The sequence below is a fragment of the Lotus japonicus genome, chromosome 1 (assembly GCF_012489685.1).
Source record: "Lotus japonicus ecotype B-129 chromosome 1, LjGifu_v1.2".
Taxonomy (NCBI): domain Eukaryota; kingdom Viridiplantae; phylum Streptophyta; class Magnoliopsida; order Fabales; family Fabaceae; genus Lotus; species Lotus japonicus.
In genome coordinates this window covers 88,477,026-88,490,160 of record NC_080041.1, presented here as the reverse complement: position 1 = coordinate 88,490,160, position 13,135 = coordinate 88,477,026, and the positions used below count along the sequence as shown (strand labels likewise).

The window sequence follows — 13,135 nt, the reverse complement described above, 5'->3', positions numbered from 1 at the left end:
TTATGTGAAATTTAACTGAGATGAGATTTGAAACATGAAATTTGACATTAGATTATCAGAGAGGGATATAAGAACTGCAGTGAACTAAACATGGTTAATTATTTCATAAAAAATATGGTGTATTCTGATGGCCCAGTTGAGAAATCACAGGAAGTAGAATGCAATCTTCACATTGACACAAGCTGTTCTCAAATCTATGAAATCTATTTGTATGTCTCACCACAAATACAAACTTCAAATTGTTGAAAATGTGGGTTTCCTTGTCTATCTCTACCAACTACGACCTGCCTCTTTCTTCAATCCCTTTCTCTTCCCAGCATCTCTTATTTTCTCACTCTCTTTCCAGTATCCTGCATCAGCATAGATATTTGACAACATGACATAGTTGATTGGATTATTAGCATCTAGTCTCATGAGTATCTCTCCCACTTGTTTCCCCATCTCCACATCTCCATGCATTCTGCAAACACTAAGCAATGTCTGCCATATGCCAACATTTGGCTTCATGGTCATGTTCTCAATGAGATCCTTTGCTTCCTTTAAGCGTCCACCTCGTCCTAGAAGATCAACCATGCAAGCGTAATGCTCTACTTGTGGTTTGATCTTAGGATTACTACATAATCTTGAGAAGTGTTGTTTACCTTCTTTGATGAGTCCAGAATGGCTGCAAGCTGAGAGCACAGCTAAGTAAGTTACACTATCAGGTTCAAATCCACACACCTGCATTTCATTGAAAATTTCTACAGCTTTAGTCCCAATACCATGTTTTCCATAACCAGTGATCATAACTGTCCAAGAAACCACATTCTTTGCCGGCATCTCTCTGAAAAACGCTTCAGCATGATCTGTCAAACCACATTTCATGTACATATCCAACACTGAATTAGCCACTGATATTTCCAAGCCATAAGGGACTTTGATGGTATAAGCATGCAATTGCTTCCCCTGTTCTACAAGGGCCAAATCAGCAAATGCACCTACGAGACTCGAGAGTACAAAACCATCCACTTTATGTTTGCTCTCTCTCAACTGCTGAAACAATTCCATAGCTTCTGGCAAATTATCTTGTGCATAACCAGTAATTAGTGTGCTCCAAGACATGACATTCTTCTGTTCAATCCGATCGAACACGCTCCTAGCTTCAGCTATGCGCTTACATTTGACATATAGATCAACCAGGGCACCTGCAACAGCTGATTGAGCAAAGTAAGGAAACCCCTGTCTAATTAACGCAGCATGAATTTGCTTTCCTCCTCCCACTGCACCAAGACAACTACACGCCTTCAACATGCTTGAATATGTATACTCATCAGGAACTTCCCCCTCCTCTTGCATTTTTTGAAAAAGATTCAAAGCCTCTTTACCATTCGTCTCATGAGTGTATCCAGCAATCATTGCATTCCAGCTCACAAGATTTCTCACTGGCATAGTGTTAAATACCCTGGCTGCTTCATTAACCTTACCACACTTGGAGTACATGTCAATCAAAGAATTCCCCACAACAGGTACCGAATCAAAATTAGATTTTGCACAAACCCCATGAATCTGCATTCCATTCTCAAGGACTCCCAAAATGCCCGACGCTTTTAGACTCGTCGAAAGCGTGAACTCATTCGGCTTAACCGGCGAACAGCCCATTTTAGAGAACAAGAGCAAGGAAGTTCTGGCATCACCATTCTGCAGATAACCACACATGAGAGCTGTCCAAGACACAACATTTCTTTGCGGCATTCTATCAAACACCTTAAAAGCAAAGCCCACATTACCACACTTTGCATACATATCTATCAAATCATTGCTTAAAACCAAATCATCCCCAAACCCAAGTTTCTCCACAACCCCATGTACTCGCTTTCCCTGATCAAGCAACCGATGCTTCGAACACTTCCTCAGAACATCAGCGAATAACCGACGCTCATTCATCAATGGCAACCAGAACCACCACGCAACTCTTCGTCAGAGAACTCGAAAACCGTTTCGTCGCCGCCTTGAGAAACTGCGTGAAAATAACCCAACTGAAGAAGATTCATGCCCACATCGTGAAACTTTCGCTTTCACAGAGCAACTTCGTGGCCACGAGAATGGTGGATTTGTGCGACAACATTGGCCAAGTGGGTTACGCTACGTTGCTCTTCCAGCAGCTAGTTGAACCAAACGTGTTCTCCTACAACGTGATGATCAAAACGTATACACACAATCACCACCATTCTCAAGCAATCACTCTCTTCATCCAAATGCTGAGAGAGCCAACGAGATCAGCAATGCCAGACAGATTCACGTTCCCGTTCGTGATAAAGTCATGTGCGGGGCTTCTGTACCATCGTCTTGGTCAGCAAATTCATGGGCACGTTTGCAAGTTTGGACCGAATTCACATTCCATAACAGAGAATGCGCTTATTGATATGTATACGAAGTTTGGTGATTTGAACAATGCGTACCAAGTGTTTGAGGAAATGACTGAGAGAGATGCAATTTCATGGAATAGTCTTATATCTGGGCATGTGAGGTTGGGGCAGATGAAGAGTGCAAGGGTGCTGTTTGATGAAATGCCGAGTAGGACAATCGTGTCGTGGACTACTATGATTACTGGGTATACCAGAACAGGTTGTTATGGTGATGCATTGGACATTTTCCGCAGGATGCAAATGGTGGGGATTGAACCTGATAAGATTAGTATTATAGCTGTTCTGCCTGCATGTGCTCAGCTTGGAGCACTTGAGGTTGGGAAATGGATTCACATGTATTCGGATAAAAAAGGGTTTTTGAAGCAGAATGAGCTGTGTAATGCCCTGATTGAAATGTATGCCAAGTGTGGTTGCATTGATGAAGCTTGGCGCGTATTTGATCAGATGGCGGAGAAGAATGTTATTTCTTGGAGTACCATGATCGGAGGGCTAGCTAATCATGGAAAAGGTCATGCGGCAATTGAACTCTTTCAAGACATGCAGAAAGCAAAAGTGGGTCCGAATGAGATAACTTTCCTTAGTGTTTTGTCGGCTTGCGTTCATGCTGGCTTGTGGGATGAGGGGCTGAAATATTTTGCTGTTATGAGGATGGATTATCACATGGAGCCTGAAATTGAGCACTATGGTTGCCTAGTTGATCTTCTAGGACGTTCGGGACATCTGGATCGGGCTCTAGATACCATATTGAATATGCCGATAAAACCGGATTCAAGGATATGGAACTCTTTGTTAAGCTCTTGCAGGATTCATCGCAATCTTGAGATTGCCAATATTGCAATGGAACAACTTGCAGAGCTTGAGCCAGAGGAATCAGGGAACTATGTTCTGCTGGCTAACATATATGCAGAACTTGGCGAGTGGGAAGGTGTATCAGAGATCAGGAAACTCATAAGAAACAAGAGGATAAAGAAAACCCCGGGGTCTAGTTCAATTGAGGTTAACAATGTGGTTCAAGAGTTTGTATCAGGAGACAATTCAAAGCCCTTCTCACAAGATGTCTTTTGTGTCCTAGAAGGGCTCGCTTTACACCGAACTAGAATGGACGAGTTCATGGAATTTGTGGAAGAAGATGAAGATCAAGTTCATAGTAACATTATGTAGTTGAGTTTCAATTATTTTTTCAAACCTTCAGTGTAGTGAGTTTTTATAACAAAATCTTAATTGTCTTAGCCATAGAATTTCAAAAGGAGTTCACTTTGCAGAATGGACAAATCAATACTGGTGGCAAATATTTAGGAACAAGAGCTGTTAATAGTGACAAATCTTACTGTTTGAATCACGAACTAGACTCTCCATGATAGTTTTCAATATCTCATAGGTTCAGCTCAACATGAAAATTAGCACAAATAAGCAAATAAAAGATGACTAAAACCATATCATTCTTGAGAAGTTTACTGTCCGCTAATAAATTGAAGAGAACAATGCAAAGCCAACATGAATCATGATGGTTTGAATCTAACCATGGTTGTTAATAGTGACAAATAACTGATTGAATCATGAACTACACTCTCCATGATGGATTTCAACATCTAATTGGTTCAGCTAAACATGAAAATAAACACAAATAAGCAAATAAAAGATGACTAAAACTATATCATTCTTGAGAAGCTAACTGTCCTCTAATAAATTGGCAAGAACAATCCAATGCCTAGCAAGTAGCAATCACCTTCTTTTGATTTGCAGCACTTAAGATTAAGAAGGTGAAGTCTAGGATGACTGATCGGATGGCACAATTCGCCTGAAAACAGCCTGGAAAGTTTGTCCACCATTTCTAGCAACCTTTTGGCCTTCTTCGGTTGCAGAGCTTAAAAGCATCACAACTGGATCTGCTTCAAGTTCTTTCTCAGTCAGGGGTTCAAACATGGGATGATTCTCTAGGCAAGACTTCATCCAGTCCCCAAGTTCTTCTACATCCGTTATTGTGTATATAATTCCACCAACCTCAAGAGTATAAGCATATTCATCTAGCAAGAACGGACTGATAACCCGACGGCGGTGATTTTTCTCTTTAAAATGAGGATCAGGAAACAAGAAAAACATCTTTGACAGTTGTCCTTTCTCAAAGTAATTGGGAATGTACTTCATGGAGTTAGTCCGTACCACAGAAACATTTTGGTATTGACCTGGATTTGCCACCCTTAAAGATAAAATTCTTTCCTTGACATACTCAGACACTTTATCTCTAAGTTCCATTCCAATCATCAGTGTTTCTGGGAACAGGGTGGCAAGACTGATAAGAAGCCCGCCAAAACCACAGCCAATATCAGCAAACTGGACCTTTCTGGAACTGTCAGCTCTATCAGACGAGGGAAAGAGCTGAGGGTAATGGAGGGAATAGTCCACGTGCCTGGGAGATATTGGCACAGGAAAGTGTGAGTCACTAAGTGGATTGCTGTGTGCTCGTGCACGATAGAAGCGCTTTCGAGGCAATCCAGTTGACTTGCTGAAGGTTGGATTTATCTCAGTCTCAGACATGTCTATTTATTCAAACTGCAACATTTTGATAGCCACAATCTTCAGAATAATGAGGATATACTGATAATTCATAAAGGAATGTATTTACTTTTATAATCAATACACAAGTACAAATACAGGGTAAAAAACTTGTAAGTATATTAACAAGGTTCCATAAATTTTCATGTGATCGATCTTCAATCAAGCATCTTAGTTTACACTTAGCAGACTAATGGTCAAATGATGGATATGCTAAAGACCAGAAATTAATATCAGGTAAATCAAAGTTGAATTTGAGAAACAAGTTTCATCTAACCTACTAAAGTGAGAAATCTGTACATATAAAAACATTCAACAAATTTCATGGTCAACTTTCATTGTCTTCATAATCAATTTGTTATCTTAAATATTATCAATGAGGTTTGTTACAGAATAAAGACAAAGTAAATATACGCAAACACACAAAAAAACTAGTAAGTTATATAAGAAATGCAGGTTCAACCACTGGCAACTGAACTCTTTTTGTCTTATTAGCATTCAGGAAAGCAAGATTAGAAAATGAAATGCATATTTTAAATGATTACAATCATCAAGTTACAATGAAACAAAGGCCATACATCTCTTTGTTCTGCAACTTGTGAACCACTAACATTTATATAGCAGATGTCAAAAACTGAAATCATATTGTCCAAATAATTCACCATTATTAGGAATAAAATAACCACATATGCATATCTGAAACCCCACATCCATCGACAAATTCATTTATTTCTAGTTCCAAGTATAGATCAAAATATAAGGCGGTGTTACGCATTTGATGGAAATTATGAAGTTACTGACACTAATTTGAAGAAACAGCAGTTTAATCTTGTAAGGTTGTGGAGTTGGCATTATGAAAAACACATGGTGTGCATTACAGAACATCACAAAGATATCACCAAATAATACATGAATAAAAAAATTCTTCAAGTTCATCCAATATCGATTTCAAAGGACGAGAAACAAGAAAGCTACGAATTGATTACATAGAACAATCGATTGTAATCACAAAAAACATCAAAATTATCAAAACAGAAATCGATAAAACAAAATGAAGTTTAGGGTTAACTGCGTTACCTATCAAAGGAGAGATTTGGAGAGAAAAGTATTGAATTCTTCGAAATTGAAGGTGACGCTGGCTGAATGCACTTCTTCTTCTTCTTCTTCTTCTTCTTCAAGAGGCAACTTTTTGAGCAGCAACGAAAGAATGGCGCTGAGTAGAAGAGAGGGAAGGGAACAATGTATTTGGGCTCAGGTGACACCTTGGGCCAACACCCATGGACTAAAAAATTGACACTTAGTCCAAATGGACCCAAAGAAAAGCCCAAAACCACATAAAACATTTAATTATTACAAAAAAAATCCAAAAATAGAGTAACATTATTCTTATCATCACAGCCCAAAACAGGCACCAACGAGTGGTTAGTTTAAGTGATACGTGTTAGATTATCCTTAAGTAAGGTTTCGACAGATGTCCTAAGGCCCTGTTTGGAATAGCTTATTTGAGCTTATATGAAAGTATAAGCTCTTATGTCAGTGTTTGAGAGAGCTTACTATAAGCTGTTTTAAGCTTATTTTCATAAGCTACTGAGAATAGCTTATGAAAAAGAACTTATGCTTATATATAGCTAATTTTGATTCATTTCAATAAAAAAATTAAAATAGTTTATGAATAAACGTTTATGTTATAAGCGCTTAATTAAGTCGTGTTTCGAAGGGAACCTAAATTGAAGACTTTATAGACAGTGTACATGAATGTGCAAAGTCTACCCTAAAAGTTGGGGCAAAAGGTTTGTGAATTTGTCCAACCTAACATATATCTAGTATCTAGTAAATGCAAAATGTTAACTTAACTTTTCCGTACACCAAAAGATAAAAGGACTAGACTTTGTTTCTTAATTTTATGCATCCTCTTAGGTAAATTATGAACATCTTTCTGTCCAACAATCCAGTTTATAATCACATGATCCTCTTTGGAAAAATAAAATCAACATGTCATGCATGTTACTCCAATATACTAGCTCATTTACTTTTCCTGCATCCAATAACTATTCCAACAACTTAATTGAAGTCTTGAATTATGCATTTCTAATTAGCTCATAATTAAACGAAAAGTAGCTTAATCGTCGATCATGTTCACTTTGAATTGATAACCAATTTATACTTTGCACCTATCGGGTAATTTTTTCTTTTTTTAATCTTGAAGTGCTTGACAAACATACATATTATAATCTGTCACACACAGACACACTTAGGATTAGGGTTATTCACTGCTGCTTCTTAGCTTCTTCCTTGATCCTTCATGACAAATGTTCATCAACTACTTCACTGAATATTGACAAAGTCCTTGCAAGATACATAAGTTGATGGATGAAAAAAATATGAGATATATATTGAGGATTTTACATTTTGGAATTGATAGAATAGGAATTATTCTCCTGTAATTAACCTAATTGTTGATGATAGGGTAAATTCAATGGGTGCTTTTCTCATTCATTGGAATAGGTATAAATATACATAACATAAGTCAACTCATAAATACATGAGACTAATTAACCTAATTATAAGAGAACAATTAGCTTAATTACAGGAGAATAATTCCTATTCTATCACACCCCCGCAGTCGAAACGGGAGGTTCGCAGACGCTGAGACTGGTCCGAAAATCATCAAATAGAACTCTAGGGAGGCCTTTGGTGAAGATGTCTGCAATCTGGTGACGAGAAGGGACATGAAGAATGCGTGCCTGACCACGAGTGACCTTCTCCCGAACAAAGTGAATGTCCATCTCAATGTGTTTAGTGCGCTGATGCTGGACAGGATTGCCGGATAAGTAGATGGCGCTAACATTATCACAATAGACTAAAGTAGCGTGTGAAAGAGGAAAGTGAAGCTCCAAAAGCAGGTTGCGTAGCCAACATGATTCAGAAACCACATTAGCGACGCCTCGGTACTCAGCCTCAGCACTGGACCGGGAAAGCGTGGGTTGTCTCTTGGACGACCAAGAAATGAGGTTGTCGCCGAGAAACACACAGTAACCAGAAGTAGAACGACGAGTGTCGGGACATCCACCCCAATCCGCATCGGTGTATGAAATAAGCTTCTCGATAGGAGAAGGAGAGAGATGCAAGCCAAACTGTAAGGTGCCCTGAACATAACGTAGGATGCGCTTCAGTGCAAGCATATGCTCTGTGCGGGGGGCATGCATGTGAAGGCACACCTGCTGAACAGCATAAGAGATGTCAGGACGGGTGAATGTGAGATACTGCAAAGCCCCAGCAAGACTCCGATATAAAGTAGGATCATCACACGGAGTACCAGCAGAAGAACTGAGTTTCTGCTTGGTGTCAACTGGAGTGGCAGAAGGATTGCACGACGTCATACCGGCCCGAGCAATAATGTCACGTGCATATGTACGCTGACTGAGAAAAAGTCCACCTGCATGTCTGGTGACTGCAATGCCCAAAAAATAGCTCAACGGGCCCAGATCCTTCATAGCAAACTCAGAGGCAAGAAGAGCCATGATAGATTTGCAAAGGTCATGAGAAGAACTGATGAGTATGATGTCATCAACATAAAGCAGGAGGTAAGCCATGTCAGAGCCTCGTCTGTAGATGAAAAGAGAGTGATCAGAGGTGCTATGCTGAAACCCAATGGTGGAGACATAATCTGCAAAACGCTGGTACCAAGCGCGAGGCGCTTGCTTCAACCCATAAAGAGATTTCCGCAAGCGACACACATAATCAGGATGAGTACGGTCACAGAAACCCAATGACTGATGCATATAAACTGTCTCATGCAGATCACCATGGAGGAAGGCATTCTGAACATCTAGCTGGTGAATGGGCCAAGACCTGGAGAGGGCAATGGTGAGAACTGTGCGAATGGTCGCTGGTTTCACCACCGGACTGAAAGTCTCATCACAATCAACACCTGCAAGCTGTGACCTGCCATCACCTACAAGACGAGCTTTATAACGCTCAAAACAACCATTAGCTTTCGTCTTATGACGAAAAATCCACATGCAGCGAATGATATTAACATCACTAGGACGAGGTACCAAATCCCAAGTATTATTTCTAATTAAAGCATCAAATTCAGACTGCATGGCGGATTTCCAATTTGGGTCTGAAAGAGCTAGCTTCGGGTTGTTGGGAAGAGGTGAGATGGTGGGATCATCAATGGTGACAGAAAGGTTGAAAAGCTTTCTGGGTTTGTAGATACCTCGCATGCTGCGAGTGGCCATGGTACGGACAGGGGGTACAGGCGGAGTCGGCAAAGGCAGTGAAGGAGAAGGTGGTAGGGAGTCAGAAGATGAGGAAGAGGTCGTATGGGGTGATGGTGTGGTCACGGTAGAAGGGACTGCAGGAGTAGGGCTAGGCGCAGGTAAGGTGGAGGGATGGGTCCACTGATGAATAAAAGAGGGATGTATAGTATCTGAGAAGCAGTCATAAGTGGAGGGAGGAGGGGTAGTCATGGTGGCAAAGGGAAACTGAGTCTCATCAAAGATGACATGTCGGGAGATAATGATTTTTCTGTGCGACAAATCAAAACACTTATAACCTCTGTGATGAAGTGGGTACCCGAGGAAGACACACGGGGAGGAGCGGGGTTGTAATTTGTTAATGGTAGTAGAAGGAACTAAAGGGTAACAAAGACAACCAAAAACTCGCAGATGTGTGTAAGACGGGTCACGACGATACAGAAGTTGAGTGGGAGAGAGATTAGATAGAGCTTTCCGAGGAATGATATTAAGTAGATAGGTAGCCATTTGAAGGGCATGATGCCAAAAGGACGGAGGAACAGACGCATGAGCGAGAAGAGTACGAATCATGTTGGTAATGGTGCGTATTTTGCGCTCCGCCTTACCATTTTGAGAGGATGTATGCGTGCAGGAGAAGCGAAAAATAAGACCAGTAGTAGCACAATAATCATGAAAAGATTTATTGTCAAATTCTCGCCCATTATCACATTGAAGGCATTTTACAGATTGAGAAAAATGCGTGCGGATTTGATTTGACAGAGAGGTGAACATTTCAAAAACTTGAGATTTATTACTTAAAGGAAACGTCCACAAGAAATCTGTAAAATCATCCAAAAATAAAACATAATACCGATGACCGGCAGAAGATAAAACAGGCGAAGTCCATAAGTCACTGTGTAAAATGTCAAAAGGCATCACAGTAACATTATTAGAAGACACAAATGGCAACCTAACATGCTTGCCAAACACACAAGACTCACAAACTGTGCTAGAATTGAAATGCTCAAAGCTAATGAACTTATTACTACGAAGAGACTGCAAGGAAGAAGAACTTGGATGACCAAGACGACTGTGCCAGAGACTCTGAGCTAGACCAGCAAATGGAAAGGAGGGAGTGACTGGGTAGAGATTGCCTGGACTATTACATCTCATGAGTGGAGTCCCCGTCTGAAAATCATGAATCGAGAAGCCATATGGGTCAAAACAAACAGAAACATTGTTATCAGTGGTGAGTTGTCGCACAGAAATCAAGTTTTTAACAATATTAGGTGTGTGCAAGACATGGGAAAGGGTCAAGGGCTTGTGTGTATGGGAGGTGGGAAGGGTTGTATGTCCAGAACCCTGAATTGGAATACCTTGTCCGCTACCAACATACAGTTTCTGATTAAGATGACTCAAATTAGAATAAGACGTGAGATTACCTTGTGATGCTGCCACATGAGATGATGCTCCAGTGTCCATGTACCAGGTGCTGTTCGGAGGAGCAAGTGTCATGGTGTGCATGGCAGTGGCAATGTCAGTCGGCACGGGCGAGGCTGAAGCAGCATAAGCCTGAGGTCGCTGGCCCAGAATGCCAGGCTGCTGAGGAGGAGCAGACGGACGGGTCCACTGAGAGGTAGGGTATGGGCACGGAGGCATGGCCCATGGAGGTGGGGCCCATCCCCAATGCTGGTACGGAAAGTACTGCGGCCGAGGTGGCATCGGAGGAGAGGAGCCCTGAGAGGTGCCACTGCGGGATCCACCACCGTTGCCACGATTCCCACCACGACCCTTAGAGTTGTGGGATCGAGAACGGTTGGAGGACCGACGATCAGAACTCTGAGAAGAGGCATCGGAAGGACGCGGCTGAGTAGCAACATATGCAGCAGGAGGTTCAGCAGGTTTCATCTTAGCCATACCGGCTTCCTCCAAGGTAAGCATTGAGCGAGCCTGATGAAAGGAGGGAAGCGGATTGCTCTGACGAATCAAAGTAGCAACACCCTTATAGGCGTCAGTGAGGCCGGAGATTAGCTGCAAAACTAGACGGTGATTGTTCACAGGAGCACCGACATCACGGAGCTGGTCAGAAAGCATCTTCAGACGCTGACAGTAGGCAGCGACAGTCGGAAATGCCTCCATGCGAACATTAGAGAACTCCTGCTCTAGGGTGACAGCACGAGCGTTCTGATTATCCCAGAAAATATCAGCCAAACGTGTCCAAGCAGTGAGAGCAGTGGAGTCAGGCTCCATGATGGTAGTCATCAGGTCAATAGAGATGGTGGCATAAATCCACTGAAAGGACCGTGGCATCCAAAGTGGTCCACAACTCGTAAGTAGGGTCAGTAACAGGCGGAGGAGGCTTATCCGCAACAGGGAAAATGTGATGCAGAACCCGGTGAGAACGGGCATGGATGCGGAACAGCTCCGCCCAGGTGCCATAGCGATCAGTCTCCACGTCAAGCACAATAGGAATGTGATTCCTAATGTTCGTAACAGTAAGCGCCGGGTGAAAATCAGGTTTGGCCGGCGGGGCCACCGGGGTGACTGTCGTAGGAGGGGTGACGGTCACAGGGGTGTTGTCCGAGGAGGCTTGAGAAGACATGACGGTGAGGAGTATGGCCGAGAGTAAAGGAAAATAGGGTTTTTTTTTTTTTGTTTTTTTTGTTTTGGTCTGGGCGAACCGGAGGTAAAAAGAAACGGTTTGGTTGAACCAGGTGAGAAAGTGAACCGGGGCTGGCTTGCACGTGACTTTGCTGTCACGGAGGAAGAACAGATCCAAGCTGTGCGTGCTCGGGTTGGAGATCCGAGAGAGAGGAGGTGGATCTGGGCAGTAAAGGCGGCGGCGAGCGGTGCTGGCGGCGGCCCTGGCGGCGTTGAGAACGGCGCGGCGATGCTGTAGGAGGAGGAGGTGCGTGCGGGTCTGAAACAAACAGAGAGTAGAAGGGAGAGTGGAGAGGGTGGGTGCGGCTGTAAAGGGATGCAGCGACAGTGAGAAGGAAAGGGTGCGGAAGCAAGCGCGGCGGCGGCGCGGTGGCCTTTATGCGTGAGGCGGTGCAAAATTAGAAAAGGGACACGGCAGCGAAAGGCTAGGTCTGGATCAGATAGATTACTGATACCATGTAAGATGATAGGGTAAATTCAATGGGTGCTTTTCTCATTCATTGGAATAGGTATAAATATACATAACATAAGTCAACTCATAAATACATGAGACTAATTAACCTAATTATAGGAGAACTATTAGCTTAATTACAGGAGAATAATTCCTATTCTATCAGGAATAACAGCTGATTAGCTCAGAAATAACAACTAATCAGCACTAAAAGTGATATTTGAAAAAATTTAAAATTAATATTATCAATTCATTAGTCAATAAAAATATCAATTTATTCCAATGAAGTTTCTGGGAATAAAAAAATACTTGTCTATTTTTTTGTTGCTCTGGAGCTCTCTCTGTCTTTAGAAACTTACCACACATTAGCTAGGCTCCAATTAATCTAATTATTTAAAGCTCTTCTAGAAACTGTAAGACTTGAATCCAAAATCTCAAAAAAGAACAAAACTCATAGTCACCTTGGACTGGTAGTTTCCTAATTCTTTTGGAACCATTTGTGAGAAAAAAGTTATTTATTGTTAATCATAAATATTTCAATATTAAAATTCACCTTTTCCAATTTTTGTGCTTATATTTACCTGTTTATATATTTATTTTAGTTTATTATGTATAACGTAACTATCTTTTAATTTAAATTTTTTTGTCTAAAATTTTTTAAATACTTATTTTGATTTTTTAAAAAGTTTAATTAAGATTCATAAAAGCCGACAGTGCAATTTCCATTGGTCAATCTCCTACCGCTTAGTACGTTGAAAATGAGGTGAGAGCAACTATCGGTATATATGAGATACGTAATTAACACACAAAAAAAGCTAAGTTTG

At 41.4% G+C, this 13,135-nt stretch overlaps 3 protein-coding genes and 1 pseudogene across 3 annotated transcripts; 1 reads left to right on the top strand and 3 right to left on the bottom strand.

Moving 5' to 3' along the window:
• Window positions 1-80: 80 nt before the first annotated feature.
• LOC130727517 (putative pentatricopeptide repeat-containing protein At3g15130) lies at window positions 81-1,923 on the bottom strand. Its single transcript, XM_057578668.1, has one exon. The coding sequence runs from the start codon at window positions 1,921-1,923 to the stop codon at window positions 271-273; it is 1,653 nt and encodes a 550-aa protein (XP_057434651.1). The 3' UTR covers window positions 81-270.
• A 2-nt stretch (window positions 1,924-1,925) lies between these two features.
• On the top strand, window positions 1,926-3,669 carry LOC130727518 (pentatricopeptide repeat-containing protein At2g20540). The gene has a single exon (XM_057578669.1). It carries the CDS (start codon window positions 1,926-1,928, stop codon window positions 3,564-3,566), a length of 1,641 nt encoding a protein of 546 aa, XP_057434652.1. The 3' UTR covers window positions 3,567-3,669.
• Window positions 3,670-3,827: 158 nt separating this feature from the next.
• Window positions 3,828-6,188, bottom strand: LOC130727520 (tRNA (guanine-N(7)-)-methyltransferase). The gene is made up of 2 exons (XM_057578675.1): window positions 6,036-6,188; window positions 3,828-4,955 (listed from the first exon to the last, which is right to left on the bottom strand). The coding sequence occupies exon 2, from the start codon at window positions 4,938-4,940 to the stop codon at window positions 4,173-4,175; it is 768 nt and encodes a 255-aa protein (XP_057434658.1). The 5' UTR covers window positions 4,941-4,955; window positions 6,036-6,188; the 3' UTR covers window positions 3,828-4,172.
• A 4,180-nt stretch (window positions 6,189-10,368) lies between these two features.
• LOC130710678 (uncharacterized) lies at window positions 10,369-12,245 on the bottom strand (annotated as a pseudogene).
• Between the last annotated feature and the right edge of the window lie 890 nt (window positions 12,246-13,135).